Source organism: Zalophus californianus, chromosome 9 (assembly GCF_009762305.2).
Source record: "Zalophus californianus isolate mZalCal1 chromosome 9, mZalCal1.pri.v2, whole genome shotgun sequence".
Lineage (NCBI taxonomy): Eukaryota > Metazoa > Chordata > Mammalia > Carnivora > Otariidae > Zalophus > Zalophus californianus.
This window is the reverse complement of record NC_045603.1, coordinates 62,671,685-62,688,979: the sequence shown is the minus strand read 5'-3', so window position 1 is coordinate 62,688,979 and position 17,295 is coordinate 62,671,685. Positions and strand designations below refer to the sequence as shown.

The window sequence follows — 17,295 nt, the reverse complement described above, 5'->3', positions numbered from 1 at the left end:
TTACTACCCTCCTCAGCCCCCACCCCCATCCATTATTTGGTAGGACTTAGTGAAAGAATCATCCTTGGACATTATACCTCTGTCAGGCTTCTCAAAAAAATGTGGAAGTTGACAAATCCTGCCACAGTTAGGCTAAAATCTGAAGCTGCAGGGAAACCACCAAACAGGAACCCTTTGCCTCCTAAGGCCTGCAGTGAAGCGCTTCAGGTCACGGGGTGTGGGCACCCTTGTGACAGGAGGGCTCATCTTAGACTGCTTATTAGTGTTTCTGACTCCTGCATTTTGCAGGTAATCTTAAATGCTGGGAAGGGGAGGGTCTGACAGAAAAGGGCTAATCTGCCAGAAGGATACAAAGCCCAGTTTGGTAGCTATCAAATGGCAATTTCAAAATACAGAGCTCTAATGTCAGGGTTTCCAAGAAATCCTTGCAACATCCAGTTAGAAAAACAAAAGCTTTCCTTCTATAGGAAGTGTGAAATGGCCCTGAATTGATGAGGAAATTTAAAGAAAAGGAATGAAAAGGGGAAATTTAGAATTTCTAAAGGGGAAATTTAGAATTAGAAAGAATTAGTCAAAACACTCCAGAAGATCTATGGAATACAAAGTTTAATGAGCTTGCTCGGTATTTTACTGCTCTTTAATATACGTATCTGCAGTGCTGTGAAGTGCCAAAGCATTCTAAAGGTTTTTATGCCAGGCCTGTGATTAATACTTGCCCTTGCAAGCATTACTGCTACAGAAACCAAACTTGAAGCTTATCTTGGCTCAGCTCAGAATTGGAAATAAGATATGAGACAGATATTTATGGTTATCATTTATAGCCTAAGTTACTAGATGGTGACTGGATTGGACCTGATTGAAGCAGGTCTCTATGATGATACTGTTAGCTAGGGAAGAGGATTTAAGGACAATTTCTGTTGTAATAGATGACAAGAAGGAAAATATGGTCAATTTCTATTACTGATTTAAACCTAATTCCTAGTAAAAATCAGACAATAACAAAGCTGTAAATTACCATCTGGCATCTTCTGTTCAGGACCCAACACCATGGTGGATGCCTGAGTGTCCAAGTACTTAGAATAGGATTCTGGAAAGGAGAAAAAGGAGACAGGAATCAGCAAGAATAAACTAACAAGTTCAGAACAAGCATTTTGTTACTCCATACAACTGACCCCATACTAGATGAAAAGAGTAATTCTCCTACTAAATTAAAGAACCTTGAAAATATTACAGTTTTCAGGGTATGATTAAGAGATATTTAATAAAAATTAAAAAGTCTTAATCACTTTTTGCTAGCAAGACTTTAAAACCAAACTGAAGCAAAAGATATCTCAGGGAAGTAGGCAAATACTTTTTAATAAGCATCCACAAAGAGGCTGCTAAGCAATCCCCCAGTCTCTGCCTTTGCTTCCAGATTAACTCAAGTATTTATTTAAAACCAGATGGACTTCCCCCAACTTTTATAAGTTTTTAAGGACAAAGATCTATGACTCTTTTTGATCTAAGAAACAATTTAAGCTCACGATTCAATTTTCTGGAAAGGGGGGAAAATAGCACCTCACCACTGGAGGGCCATTATTTCCCAGCCTCCTATTTCCCTGAGGAGAGAGAGACTTCCCCTATAATGCTTCTCATTCCCCAACCCTTCAACAACCAAAAGAAGAAACTAATCACCATGGCTCTCCCTTCCTGGGCACTCAGGGAGAGATGAGGCACCAGAAGGACTAGGCATAGTCTGCAGGATGCCAGCACTTCTCTCCATCCCGCAAGGGAGTTAACGAGGGGTTGTCCCAGAGGTCTAGCGCCCTGACAGGTTAAGTTTAACTGGGGGGAGGAGGAGGATGGTCGTAAGCCCATTTGGCCAAAGATCTATGGAATATTCTCCAGTCAACCCCACCAATAAGGTTGGCTTTTTTTACATTTCAATCTACTGATTAAGGAATCTATTTCTCAGTGGATTTCAAATTTATTATTTTTTTAAAGATTTTATTTATTCATGAGAGACACAGAGAGAGAGACAGAGAGAGAGAGGCAGAGGGAGAAGCAGGCTCCCAAGGAGCAGGGAGCCCAATGCGGGACCCGATCCCAGGACCCTGGGATCCTGACCTGAGCCGAAGGCAGACGCTTAACCATCTGAGCCACCCAGGCGCCCTGGATTTCAAATTTAGAAGGAGAAAGATGAGGTAATATCTGTTAGCCCCAACCCCCACTTAAATCCCACTAAGAACGGTCCTACTGAAAAAGTTATAAAGCCTCTCCTTAGTTATCTTTTACTGAAGTCTTTCTCTCTTCTCCCTTGTTCCTATCTGAACATTCTTCTACTTTCTTTTCTTAGATAATCTACCAATATATTCTGTCCCTGGAGGGTGACTGGGTGGCTCAGTTGGTTAAGCGACTGCCTTTGGCTCAGGTCATGATCCTGGAGTCCCAGGATTGAGTCCTGCATCGGGCTCCCTGCTCAGCAGGGAGTCTGCCTCTCCCTCTGACCACCTTCCCTCTCATGCTCTCTCTCTACCATTCTCTCTCTCTCAATAAATAAATAAAAATCTTTAAAAAAATAAAATAAAAAAAATAAAGAATTTGGAATTCAGAGCTGAAGCGTTCTAGGTTTCATCCATCTTCCCAGATGTAAAACATACCACCACTTGCTAATTTAGAAAACATAATCTTTTGTCTCTATAATCACTAATATCAAGTATTTTGTTACAGTGGACAACTAGCCATGTCCCTCCTATCAGGTTTAAACCCACTAGATGGCTAACACCAGCCAGTAGATGCCAGTAACACTGACTACATTCAAACCCTCTTTAGCACGTTATCCGAATGGGATTTACATATCTGACCACTGAGACTAGCAGTAGACACTTGGATTCCAATCACAGCTCAGCCCCTTGGGCCCCACCCAGAGCTTTTATCCTTTTATTATACATATAATTCTAAGAAGTCAGGTTATAAGGTTATCCTAACCCATAATAAATTAGACACCACAAATCAGCTCTGAGACTTTAATTCTTATAGGAAAAGGTCTTGGACCACTTCATATGAGGCAAAGAGCCCTTCTTTATACTTTGATCAACTCTGAGAATGTTATTATTGTTGTGAAAAATAATGTTATTAATATTTTATTATTAATTATATTATTATTAATAACTCAAATTGGGGCGCCTGGGTGGCTCAGTCATTAAGCGTCTGCCTTCGGCTCAGGTCATGATCCTAGGGTCCTGGGATCGAGCCCCACATCGGGCTCCCTGCTCGGTGGGAAGCCTGCTTCTCCCTCTCCCACTGCCTCTGCTTGTGTTCCCTCTCTTGCTGTGTCTCTCTCTGCCAAATAAATAAATAAAATATTTTTTAAAAAATAACTCAAGTTTCTTTGAATGTGGCCCTACTCACCAAGAACTGACTAAATTAGATTACTTTTGCAGTGATGATTGATATCCTGTGTAAGTCACAGAAGTGTTTAATCCATCTGAGGAAATTTCCTACCCAAAATAAGCTTTTAACAATTGAGATAGGGCGCCTGGGTGGCTCAGATGGTTAAGCGTCTGCCTTTGGCTCACGTCATGATCCCAGGGTCCTGGGATCGAGCCCCACGTCGGGCTCCCTGCTCCCTGGGAGCCTGCTTCTCCCTCTGCCTCTCTCTCTCTGTCTCTCATGAATAAATAAATAAAATCTTAAAAAAAAAAAAAAAACAATTGAGATAGTAGTGTGTTTTACCCTGAGCCTGTAGTCTATAAAGGTGATAGTTAGGGGCGCCTGGGTGGCTCAGTCGGTTAAGCTCTGCCTTCGGCTCAGGTCATGATCTCCAGGTCCTGGGTTGGAGTCCCACATCGCATCAGGCTCCCTGCTCAGTCGGGAGTCTGCTTCTCCCTCTGCCTCCCCTCACTTGAGTTCATGCTCTTGCTCTCTCTCAAATAAATAAAATCTTTTTTTTAAAAAAAGGTTATAGTTAAATAATTTTAGGCAGAAATATTTCATGATAAAATTTTAAACAATTATTATTAGTATCCTAAGGGATTATTTCTATATTAGTTACATACAGAGCTAATAAATACAAGAAGTCTGGTCTTCTCTGAAATCTCAGGAATGTATTATTCCGAGAAAGAAAAAAACTATTCTAGATTCCAACTTTCAGTCAGCAAACTACAAGCTCTATTGCTTCCAGTGCCTACAGAACATAATGAGGGCAGGAAATAGAGTGGGTCAGTTATACCTGGTGAGCTGTACAGTATTTAATCTCCTTGAAAACTTAAGACCCATACAGAAGCAGTTAATATTAAAACAGTTTTGCTCTCTAGGACCATACCACCAGGTTGTTTCAGTCATTTAACTACATTAATGAAAAGATCAAGTTGAAATACAAGCAACTAGAATCAATCCAGCAATACTTTGATAATTATAAGCAACATAGCTTTTATATTCTAGTTCACCCTCAACCATAAAGTGTCACCTTCTTCCAAATCCAGTAAGTTTCCTCCTGTCAAACAGCAGTCAACAACAGAAAAAATGGCACTCTTGGTTAAATGTAATATAACTATTTTATCCCATTCCTTATCAAAAGTTGTTAAGAATGGGGGTGCCTGGGTGGGTCAGCCGGTTAAGTGTCCGACTCAGGGTTGTAAGATCAAGCCCCACGTCGCCCAGTGTGGAGCCTCCTTAAGATTCTCTCTCTCCCTCTGCTCTTCCTCCCCCCCCCCACCCCCCCCCCCCCCCCCCCCCCCCGCTCCAAAAAAGGTTGTAAGAATGTTTTACAAGTGGGGGTGCCTGGCTGGCTCAGTCAGCAGAGCCTGTGACTCTTGATTTCAGGGTCAGGAGTTCAAACCCCACACTGGGCGTAGAGATTACTTAAAAAAAAAAAAAGTTTTACAAGATAAAAAGACTAATAAAATTACACTTTTTGTCTAAAATGCCAGAAGTGCACATACCCTTTGGCCCAGCAATTCTAAGAATGGATCTTAAAGAAATACTCACACAAGGAAGTATGTGCAAGGAAGTTTCCTGTAACATTCTTTGTAGTATCAAAAGACTAAAAACAATCTAGATATTAGTCAAGGACTAGTTAAACAAACTATGTACATTTACAGGATAGAATGCCATGCAGCTATTATAATAAAGCAAATCTAAATGTACTGATAGGAAACAATCTCCAAGACATGTTTTCAAGTAAAAAACCCACTGTATAGAATGGTGTGCAATCATTTATGTCAAGAAAAAAAAGAGAGATAATACACACTTGTACATGTATGGACTACCCCCTGGGGACATGCCAAAAACTGCTAATGCCGTCCCCAAGATGAAGGAGTGGGGGAGCACAAACGAGGTCAGATGAAGGGAAGACCTCTCACTGAATATACACTATATCCCATTTTGCACTTAAAAAATTTTTTTGTCATGTACTTGTATTATTTATTTTTTAAAAATATAAAGGTCATATGGATTCACTCAGCTTCTGAACAAACACTTTCAGGATGTATAGTTGAACTCTATCTGACAAAACTTCTGTCGTGGATAATCAGAGATCTATACCTATCCAACTGGCAGGCATACACTGTCATAAGCTTAACTTACTACTACTTTGTCTTAGTGCCCAAACAGCCATGCTCTGAAATTATGAATTGGGAGTTTCACTTGAATGCAAAAAGTTAGAGGCCACGTCGTCAGGAAAGAGTTTCCTGACTCCTTAATTTGGGTATCCCCCCAAACACATACTAGCTTTAATCGATTCTGAACATCTAATTAACATGAATTCGTGTGTTCTGTTAACATTCACAAGAACTCAAGAAGAACAATTTTTTTAAGAACAATTTAGATAAGGGCACCTGGGTGACTCGGTCGGTTGGGCATCTGTCTTAGGCTCAGGTCATGACCCCAGAGTCCTGGGATGGAGCCCCATGTCGGGCTCCCTGCTCAGCGGGGAGTCTGTTTCTTCCCTCTCCCTCTGCCGCTCCCCCTGCTTGTACTCTTTCACTCTTGCTCTCTCTCTCTCTCAAAAAAAAAAAAGAACTTAGCCCAAATCGGTTTTATATTTTTTTAAAGATTTTTTTATTCATTCACGAGAGACAGAGAGAGAGAGAGAGAGCGAGAGAGAGGCAGAGGCAGAGGAGAAGCAGGCCCCCCACAGAGCAAGGAGCCGGATGTGGGACTCAATCCCAGAACCCTGGGATCATGACCTGAGTTGAAGGCAGATGCTTAACCGACTGAGCCACCCAGGCGTCCTCCAAATCTGTTTTAAAATTTGCCCTTAAGAAAGTCTGAAATACCGGGGCGCCTGGGTGGCTCAGTCGTTAAGTGTCTGCCTTCGGCTCGGGTCATGATCCCAGGGTCTTGGGTTCGAGCCCCACATCGGGCTCCCTGCTCCGCGGGAAGCCTGCTTCTCCCTCTCCCACTACCCCTGCTTGTGTTCCCTCTCTCACTGTGTCTCTCTCTCTGTTAAATAAATAAAAATCTTTAAAAAAAAAAAACCCTTACCTTAAAAAGAAAGAAAGAAAGAAAGTCTGAAATACCGAATACTAAAAAACATATAACTTAACTGTTTTCCCCCTACGGTTAAAAAAAAAAAAAAGTTTGAATTTGAAATACTTCTTATAAAATTCCCCTATAGAGAACAAAGTCCTCAAAATTATTTCACTGATTTCAGAGCTGTGTTCAACATTGCAAAGGTCTCCCTAAAATTAATTATAAGGCTTAAAGAGGAATGTTTTTGAACAGTCCTCTAATTCATCCCCTCTTTTTAACTCCCCTTCCCTATATAAATAAAATCAAAGGAAGAATTAAAGTAGAAAAAGAACTCTCATAGAGGGAACCAGAAGTGTTTGCATGGTAGCAACTGGTTAAATAAATGTGAACAGGAATGTTTAAGTTGACTGGCAAAATTCACAGCAAAGTAGTCAGGGGTCGCTCTTGCGAAACAGGGAAGAATCAAACACTTCCACCCCGATTTAGACCCGGCTGCCCCCAAACCTCCACCAAAGCCCATGTAAGGAGTTAAGTCCTTAAACACTGACCAAAAACTGTTCTCTGGGAAAAAAAATAAAATGGAGAAGAGGTGGCTTTGCCAGTCAACTTTATTTTATTTATTATAATCTCTCTCTTGGTGCTTCCCTCAGCCAATTTATCAGTGCCAGCAACATGCTTGTGACACAGTCAAAACTGCCAAATGCAGAGATGTAGGCTTTAGAAAGTGATATCCAAGTTGTTTATTTGAGAATAACAAGGAGCTGTGATAAAAATAAAAATTCCATTTGTCCTGAAGAAAATGTAAAAATTTCCGGATCCTTCTAAAATCCTTTTCCCTAAAAGTCTCCTTTATGGTTAAAGTACTTGATATTTCTATTAAACCATTATTATTAATCTAACACCTATGTCGTATAAGATGTTCTTCATGAAAGTAAGCTCCTATCCTGGATGACTGGGAGTCAACAAAACTCTGAATTATTCAAGTGGTTTGAACAGGGCTAATTGTTTTCTGAACCCTATATATTTTAATAAGGAAAATTACTAGCCACTTTTTTTTTTTTAAATAAGAGATTATTGCTTTCTTTGTTTTCCATTCCAGGTCAACAAAAAAGTACCATTTTCTGAGTCATTCCATTGAGGATGTCAATCTCATTAGTTCCAAAACTCAATTTGCCCCCACTGGAAATGAGGGGGAAAGAAACAGCTTAGAAAAGCCATGTGAACCAATTACTAGTAATGGAATTGAAATGGTAATCAAAACTCCCAAACAAAAGTCCAGGACCAGACGGCTTCACAAGTGAATTCTACCAAACATTTAAAGAACAGTTAATACCTAGTTTTCTCAAACTATTCCAAAATGTAGAAGAGAAAGGAAAACTTCTAATTTCATTCTACAAGGTGAGCATAACCCTACAATACCAAAACCAAAGATATTACAAAACAAAACACTTCAGGGGCACCTGGGCTCAGTCAGTTAAGCATCCAGCTCTTGATTTCGGCTCAGGTCAAGATCTCAGGATCACGAGATCAAGCCCCACATTGGGCTCTGTGCTCCGCGGAGAGTCTGCATGAGATTCGCAATGTCTCCCTCTCCCTCTGCCCCTACCCTGACTCACTCTCTCTCTCTCTCAAATAAATCTTAAACAAACAAACAAACAAACTACTGGCCAACATCCCTATGAATACAGATGCAAAAACCCTCAACAAAATATCAGCAAACCAAATTCAACAATACATTAATAGGATCATTCATCATGATCAAGTGGGGTTTATTTCAGGGATGCAAAGGTGGTTCAATATCTACGAATCAATGTGCTGTACCATATTAACAAGAGGAAAGATAAAAACTATACAATCATCTCAATAGATGCAGAAAAAGCATTTGACAAAATAGGGCATCTGTTCATCATAAAAACTCAACAAAGTGGGTATAGAATGAACATAATTCAACATAATAAAGGCCATATATAACAAATCCACAGCTAACATCATACTCAATAGTAAAAAGCTGAAAGCCTTTCCTCTAAGATCAGGAACAAGACAAGGACGTCCACTCTCACCACTTTTATTCAACATAGTACTGGAAGTCCTAGCTGCAACAATCAGATGAGAAATAAAGGCATTCAAATTGGTAAAGAAGTAAAACTGGCACTATTACCAGATGACAGGATATTATATACAGAATATCCTAAAGACCCCAGCAAAAAAACTATTACAACTAAGAAATGAATTCAGTAGGGGTGCCTGGGTGGCTCAGGTCATGGGATCGAGCCCCGCATCAGGCTCCCTGCTCCGCGGGAAGCCTGCTTCTCCCTCCCCGACTCCCCCTGCTTGTGTTCCCTCTCTCGCTGTGTCTCTCGCTGTCAAATAAATAAAATCTTTAAAAAAAAATGAATTCAGTAAAGTCGCAGGATACAAAATTAATACACAGAAATAGGTTGTGTTTCTATACACTAAAATAAAGTAATAGAAAGGGAAATTAAGAAAACAATCCCACTTAAAATTCCACCAAAAAGAGTAAAATATCTAGGAATAAATTTAAGCAATGAGGTGAAAGACCTGTACTCTGAAAACTACAAGACATTGATAAAACAAATTGAAGATGACACAAATGGAAAGATTCACCAATGCTCATGGGTTGGAAGAATTAATATTGTTAAAATGTCCATACTATCCAAAGCAGTCTATAGATTCAGTGAAATCCCTAACCTAACCCTTTGAATCTATATTTCTGTATCCTTTAGGTAAGTAACTAGTAGTGCAACTGCTGGGTCTTAAGGGAGTTCTATTTTTAACTTTTTGAGGAACCCCCATACTGTTTTCCAGAGTGGCTACACCAGTTTGCATTCCCACCAACAGTGCAAGAGGGTTCCCCTTTCTCCACCTCCTTGCCAACACCTCTTATTTCCTGTGTTGTTAATTTTAGCCATTCTGACTGGTGTGAGGTGATTATCTCCTTGTAGTTTTGATTTGTATTTCCCTGATGATGGTATTGGCACAAACATAGACACATAGTTCAATGGAACAGAACAGAAGACCCAGAAATGAACCCAAACTATATGGTCAATTTATCTTCAACAAAGCAGGAAAGAATATCCAATGGAAAAAAGACTGTCTCTTCAACAAATGGTGTTGGGAAAACTGGAGAGCCAACATGCAAAAGAATGAAACTGGGCCACTTTCTTACACTATACACAAAAACAACTCAAAATGATTTAAAGACCTAAATGTGAGATCTGAAACCATAAAACTCCTAGAAAAAATATAGGAAGCAATCTCTTGGACATCTGGCCTTAGTAACATAGTTATGGATATAACTCAGGCAAGGGAAGCAAAAGCAAAATAAACTACCCGGACTATACCAAAATAAAAAATGTTTCTTTTTTTTTTAAGATTTTATTTATTTATTCATGAAAGAGAGAGAGAGGCAGAGGGAGAAGCAGGTGTGGGACTCAATCCCAGGACCATGGGACCATGACCTGAGCCGAAGGCAGATGCCTAACCAACTGAGCCACCAGGTGCCCCCCCCACAAAATAAAAAGCTTTTGCACAGCAAAGGAAAACATCAACAAAACAAAAAGGCAACCTACAGAAAGGGATAAGATATTTATAAATGATATATCTGATAAGAGGTTAATATCCAAAATATATAAAGGACTTCTAAAACTGAAAACAAAAAAATTCTGATTAAAAATGACAGAGAACCTGAATAGACATTTTTCCAAATACGTACAGATGACCAACAGACACACGAAAAGATGCTCCATGTGAGTAATCATCAGTGAAATACAAATCAAAATCACAGTGAGCTATCACCTCATATCAGTGAGAATGGCAAGTATCAAAGACAAGAAACAAGTGTTTATGACGATGTGGAGAAAAGAGAACCCTTGTGCTCTGTTTGTGGGAATATGGACTGGTGCAACCACTGTAGAAAACAGTATGGTGATTCCTCAAAAAACTAAAAATAGAAATGCCATATGATCTAGTATTTCCACTACTGGGCATTTACCCCAAGAAAATGAAAACACTAATTCAAAAAGATATATGCTCCCCTAGGTTTATTGCAGAATTATTTATAATAGACCAGATATGGAAGCAGCCCAAGTGTGTATAGATAGATGAAAGGATAATGAAAAAGTGATAAATACACACACACACATACACACACTATACTATTACTTAGCTGTAAAAAAAGAATGACATCTTGCCATTTGTGACAACCCAGATGAACCTAGAGGATATTATGCCAAGAGAAATAAGTCAGAGAAAGACAAATACCATATGATTTCACTTATATGTGGAATCTAAAAAGCAAAACAAACAAATGAACAGACTCTTAAATACAGACAACAAACTGATGGTTTCAGAGTGGAGGTGGGAGGGAAGATGGGCAAAATAGGTGAAAAGGGATTAAGAGGTGCAAACTTCCAGTTATCAAATAAACAGATCATGGAGATGCAAAGTACAGCATAGGGAATATAATCAACAATACTATAATAACATTCTATGGTGACAAATGGTAACTCCACTTACCAGTGGTAAGCATCCCATAATGTATAGAATTGTCAAATCACTGTTGTACACCTGACACTAAGGTAACACTGTATGTCAACTATAATAATTAGTTTCTTAAAAAGCCATATGAATTTCTAAATTATTCTTGAGGATGTGAAGTTTAGAATTTTTAAAATTTAGATATAAGTGTATCCTATTTTTCTCTTATGAAAATGAACTTGACATAAAATGAGGAAAAGATAGGTTTGAGGACTGATTACACCTACTTCTGCAAAGAAGCAAAGTGAGAAGTCCCTGTGGAGTCAGTTTAAGAAAGAAGTCTCGAAATTCTAATCTTCACTACCTAAGTAGAGAATGTCTTCAGCCAAAAGCCACACAAACACGCCCAGTTCATAAAGTACAAACAGTACTCCTATTGTATCATGCGCTTAATACACATCAGGGCTTGTGTATATGTGTCTCTCTTTCTCAGTCTGGCACAATGGCCATTAAGATACCAGCGTAGGCTGTTCTTCATTTTACTGACTTTATATACCATAGAACAATCTCAAAATTGGGAGAATCTTGCTTAATCTACCAGAGACCACAATTTCAACTCAACATCAAGTCTGTGGTTTCTCACCTGAGCTGGACTTCCGAGAATCTGTGTTCTAGAGTTGGAAGGAAGACCTGACACTGAGAACACCTAATGATAAAAAAGAAGAAAGAGAAAATGTTAAGCCGCCAGGAGGGAGGGAGTCAGATACGGGGAGAGAGGACAGGCGATAACGAAACTGGCTGCCGGGGTGTCGAAGATGATAACCACCGGAGAAATGTGGCCAGGCTGTCAGGAAGTACTGATCTCTCAGACAAAAATATCACTCATCAACCAGACTTCAGAATTAGAAGGGCCTGATACCTACTAAACAGAACACGTTCTCGGCCCATTGCTGAGGCTTAATGAGCTTTCCCACCTCTTTGACTGCTGACATGTCAGGGGCACTAAGTCCTACTTCTATACAGCTTGGTCTTTGCTCCTCTCAGTTCTCATACAGAGAACTTCCTCTGGTTTCCTCCTGATCAGAGGTATATAGGAGCGGGTTTCCCTTTGGGAGAACTGACCTGGCCTCCCGACCTGACACATGAACCCCAGAATACAACTACAAGCTCTGTGAACGATTTCAGAGACCCTTTATATTGAAATAAGACAGTCTATTAAACCACCTTATACCCACTGATGGCTCAGAAAAAATGTTTCGCCCTCGTACTTGCTTGAGTAATTAAATGTGAAGAATGATTATTATTAGACTACATTCAACTCATTTATTCCAATGACACATATTGGCCTCTTGGATGTAGCCTGGCCTTAACAATTTGAGTACATATTTTTCTCAACATGTCTTTTCTTAAAGCAAAGAAAAATTGTATGTACAGACAAACGCTTACTACAAGATTCTCTGGCTGTATATATGCCTCCTTTTGCCCTTTGGAGCCTGTTAAAATCTTATTAATTAACTTGCAGTCTTCTCCTTTCATTACCTAGGAGTTTTAACAGACACTTGATCATTAGTGATAGATGGGACCAAAACAAAAATAACCCATCCCAGATGACCTACTAGCAATAAGCACAAAGAAAAGACCCTAAGTTCCCAAATTTAAGTTTTTACTGGAAATTGTAACCCTTACATTAAAAAAAAGTAAGTTATTCTAGACTTACATTAAAAGTGGAAGAGGAATTAGACAATAAATATATTTTTATTATTCTCAGCCAAATGTTTTAATATTCCATTCTGATATTATTATAGTTTATAATACAAACAATGTTGCATTTTACCCATGATATTCCTGATACCTGAAGGGCTGTTCTTTGTATCTCCATGGGCCAATAAATGTTAATTGTTCAATATATGTTTGTTAAATTATCAAAAGAATAAATGTCATCTGACAAGTGAGACAACAAGGGTCAATGTTTTCCAAATTCTTATATTGTGCACATCCACACGCTCCCTGCCTTCTTTTCCAAAATATTTTATTCAAACCAGAAACTCAGATGACAAAGATGACAACAATACTAGGGCAAAATGCTTCCCTTTTGCCTCAAACACTCAACTCTTGAAGATGTCACTCCCCTTCCTCTTTATTCGGGCACAAGTAAAGAGATTCCAAGAAGACACTGTACTCTCAACAAACCAACATCCAACTTTCAACCCTATAGAACTACTAAACTATCTCATTCCAAAGCTAAATAAGTGAACTTAAAGCATCCATACTTCACCCAAAGCGGGCCAGCATACTGCTGCAGTAAGCGATGCTCTTTTTCATAAATTCAGTTTCTCATTTTGTGATTATGCTATGTGTATAAAAAGCAGCTTTCAGGGAAGGGAAGAATCAGAAGACAGAACAGTCTTCCAGTAGTGCCTTCCAGACAACAAGAAAACTTGAGACTTTTAAGCTCACAGAAAGGGTATATATCTGTCAGCAGACATTTGTATTTGTGTACATGGAGAGAAGGCAAGGAATAAAGAGGTCTCTGACTCCACAGCACCCACCCAAAAGATGCTACTTTATGGATACCATTCTCTAACCTCTCACCTTCACTTCCCTGAGTCAAAACTGAAATAAAGCTGCTTAGTAGTTTGCTCTACAGAGTAATCCAAGGAACCACTGCTGAGATCCTAACAGTAAAGACTGGATTCATACCAAGCTTCCCCATTCACTAACAAGAAGTGCTGCCAGGCTGCCCAGAAATTCCCCTCCCGAGTCCCACAGCCATCCCGGAAACATTAGACACCAAGTATGCTGCAATCGTGGCCTTTTTGGTATTGGATCCAAAATAAACTGTGCCTAGCCTAAGACTGTAAATAAAGTATTTTCCGATGAAAAACTAAACAGCCAAAGAAGTTCTGAGGTTTCATTTACCCAACACAGCTGTCACTAGACATACCTAGTACAGAGATAGGTGCCAACCTTATTTAATGGTAAAAATAAACACCCAGTAGAAAGCCTCTAATCATATGGAATTATACTATACCTTCAGGTCAACATTACTGCCATGGATGGAAAACAAGGCCCTAAGGGTTCTTCCACAATAGGCTCCAGATTCTGAGCAAAGACTAAATAAGTAGTAATGTCAGAATTCTTTAGTTTGGAATCTTTAGGGGAAGGAAGGCACAGGTAAGTAATACAAACTCCTACACGCCAAGAACTGTTCTAAGCACCTTATGTGTATCGTTACTTTGTACTCACCAACAACCCTGTAAGACTGATATTATCAATCCCCATTTTAAGTACCCAGAAACAAAAGAACCAAGAGGCTAAGCACCTTGCTCGAAGGGTTAACACAGCCAAGAAGTGGTGCAAACTGGTAGGCCTTCGATTTCACAGGAGTCAAGGTAAACAGTGCCCCCGGTTTCACCAATATTCACTAAAATTAATGGCCAGCAAAAGTTTCTGGAAGCCTATCTGCCCTTGCCTCTCCTTCCACAGAATTTTCTTTTTGTTTTCCACCTTAAAGATATGCCACGTTCCTTTAACTTCACAGCACTCCTCTGAAGGCAATGCATAGGAAAACTTGAGCCCAGGTTTCTCAACTTCTCCCTTAAGGAAGCTCTCTGAAATCCTCGGATACATGAAGTGGGGTATTGGGGGGAATCAAAAGTGGAAACGAATCCAAAGACAGAATATCAAAATACAAGCGACATTTTTAAAAGTAGGGATACAGGGAAACCCAACAGTCGGAGAGCATCCATCCCACTTACACACCCTGTGCTACAGTGCCCCCTATAATAATAGTACCTGGAGCCTGGCAGGCGCACAAACAGCCCTAAAACCAATCTACACACGAGTACTCAGCGGCCTCCCCAGGCCCTGCACTGCAAAGCGCTCCACGGACGTCGGCTGCACTAAAGTGAACTTTATTGTTGGAGAGGGGCGGCGGGCGGCCCAGGGAGCGGGCGCGGGCCCAGGGCTCTGCAGATAAGGAGGAGGCTGCCGGGACCTTGCCCTGTGCCGGTCGCCTCCTCCGCGGCGTGAAGCCGGTTAGCGCACCCTCGGTCACGGGATCCGGCGCGGCGGCAGGTCCAGCCAGGGGTTCGGCCATTTCTCCTAGGCCTCGGCGAGGAAGGGACCAAGCCCCCACAACCTCAGGCGTCCGCTTCCCGCCCCCCCCCCACCCCCGGTCTCCGTCTTCCTTCGAAGAATGCGGCTCCGTCCGGCCCCCGCGCCTTAGGCCCTCCCGGCCCGCACCGCCCCTCGCTGTTCCGCACGACGCCCCGCGCGCCCCACGCTGTCCCCGGCGCCTGCTCCCTCGCCCACCCTCTAGCCGCCCTGCGCCCTCCCGGCCCGCCTAGGGAAGGCAGTGCGGTCGCGTGACCCCTGACCTCGCCTGCCCGTCGCCTTACCGGCTCCGCAACCACCTGACAAGATGCCCTCGCGCTGGCAGCTCCATATCCCGGGAGCTAGCGCCAAGCGGGCCAACCCCCACACGCCCCGCGATTGGCCAACAGGACGGCAGTTGCACATTCCCATTGGCTGGATTCCTCGTATTCCCCGTAGTAGCGGGCGCGCGTGGCCAGCTGACGGCGTCCCGAGGCTCCACCCGCCCCCGGGTCAGGCTGGAGGCGGGGCCACAGCGGCCTCGGCGGGAGGTGCCTCCACTGGAGCCTTTGGCTTGCGCAGGTCCTACTCGCCGAGTGCGGATTCGGAAGTTGACACGGCGCGGGCGCTCCCGGGACACTCAAATTTCCTACTGTAGTTAGCCGCTGCCTCACATTAGATACTGGCAGTCGAGCCCCTTTTTTTCTGTAGACATTGCTCTACGAGGTACGGCTCCACTATATAAAGTTTAGCCAACCTGACAGGACCGTCTCCTCTCGTCCCCAGAGTCACATCATAGTATCCGCAGCCTAGCCAAAAGCAATACCACACCTGGGAGGTACGGCGGAACATCAGCTAGTGCGGCCAGTTCCACCACATCAGGTGCCCTACTCCCATCCTGTCTGTCTCGCTTCTTCCCCCAGGCTTTATCTCTATCTACCTAAAAGTAAACCCACTCCAGCCCCACCCTCAACCTCACGCTCCAGTCTTTCCCTGAAGATAATGGCCAGACTAGTAGCGCTTTAGAGGGAAGAAAAATGGTCTGACAAGCCACCCTCACTTTCTGCAATGTCCTTTAGAACATCCAGAAACATTCTTAGACACCCCCCCTACAGCTTACATTAAAGATAACCGAGCTTATTTGACCAAATTGTAGACCTAGAAAGGAAAAGCATCAACCCCTCCAACTTCTTTCTTCATGTAAAAACTGGTAGGAGAAAATTTTATTAGATAGTAAAAAGAGTCCAAGAGAGGATGATAGGAGAGTGAACTGCAAAAAGAAAAATCCAAATCAAGTACAAAGTAAAAAACTCAGGGACAAAAAAAGTGGGCCGAGCATCGTCAGTTATCTGATACAGGCTGGTTTCCATACAGAATTTCTCCTGGAGAGAAAAAAAAAACACACACACACACACAATAATTAGTTCTGACAATCTCTCAACAAAACACCTGGGTAGTTTCAGCAAGACTTGATGAAGTCCCTCCAGACCAGAACCTTTCCTTTGGGAACCTCTGCTGCAACTAGAAAGTAAAATGGCTGGAGCCATTCTTGTCACCCTGCCAGGTCTGCTCAGCTGAGCAATCTCCTTGGGCTTTTGCTGGCTACTTACTGAGCTCACAGTGTGGAGCTTCCTCCATCTTACGTTGCTTCTTCATTGGGCCGACTGGATTTGACTTTTCCCAGTGTCGGCTCCTGCCTCTATATATGCAGACAAGCGCGCCTCCCTTGGTTAGATAAGGGCACTTTGGGCTGCCCTGAGCAACACCACATTGGTAAAGACACTGCGGGGAGTTTCAAGAGGCAAGCCACACCCTTCAAGGCCTGATCAAATTTCATCTTTGACCTGCCATGAAAAGGGAAGCCTGATATATCGGCCACTCCTGGATATTAAAGGACAGTTAATTGAGTCAGAAAACTTTTATTCTAAGATTTCATTTTTGATCTGTTTGGCAGGACCTGGAGGCCAGCCTGTGAGTGCCAGTGGATGAAAGGGGTGGAGTAAAAGGAATTGCGTTCCTTCAGGATGCCACTCCCCTTAGTGTGAAACCAGTCAGGGCACTTGTACCAGGCCAGCATGTGTGCTAGGACTCTGCTCCCCTAAGGTGTGAGCTGAAACCAATTAACCCCAAGCCCGACAGTCTACTAGTATTTTCCATAGGTGCGTGCAGCACTGATGCAATTATGAGGAGTCTCAGCGTGCGGGTAAAAATACCGCCTAGTCCATTCCTTGGGATCTGAGGGACCTGCTG

At 42.0% G+C, this 17,295-nt stretch overlaps 1 protein-coding gene across 7 annotated transcripts in view; it reads right to left on the bottom strand.

Annotated features, from left to right (window-relative positions):
* Window positions 1-16,734, bottom strand: part of SLC11A2 (solute carrier family 11 member 2) — a 40,595-nt gene extending 23,861 nt beyond the window's left edge. The window contains exons 1-3 of one of the 7 annotated variants that reach the window (XM_027595372.2): window positions 16,656-16,730; window positions 11,594-11,656; window positions 1,016-1,087 (exon numbers count right to left, since the gene is read on the bottom strand). In XM_027595372.2, coding sequence (XP_027451173.1) covers window positions 1,016-1,049 — 34 coding nt within the window. In that variant the 5' untranslated portion in view covers window positions 1,050-1,087; window positions 11,594-11,656; window positions 16,656-16,730. Of the gene's footprint in view, window positions 1-1,015; window positions 1,088-3,714; window positions 3,867-11,593; window positions 11,657-15,350; window positions 15,500-16,655 lie in introns of those variants that run through there. The other 6 variants (XM_027595371.2, XM_027595370.2, XM_027595375.2 and 3 more) reach the window with 6 other exon arrangements.
* Window positions 16,735-17,295: the final 561 nt, after the last annotated feature.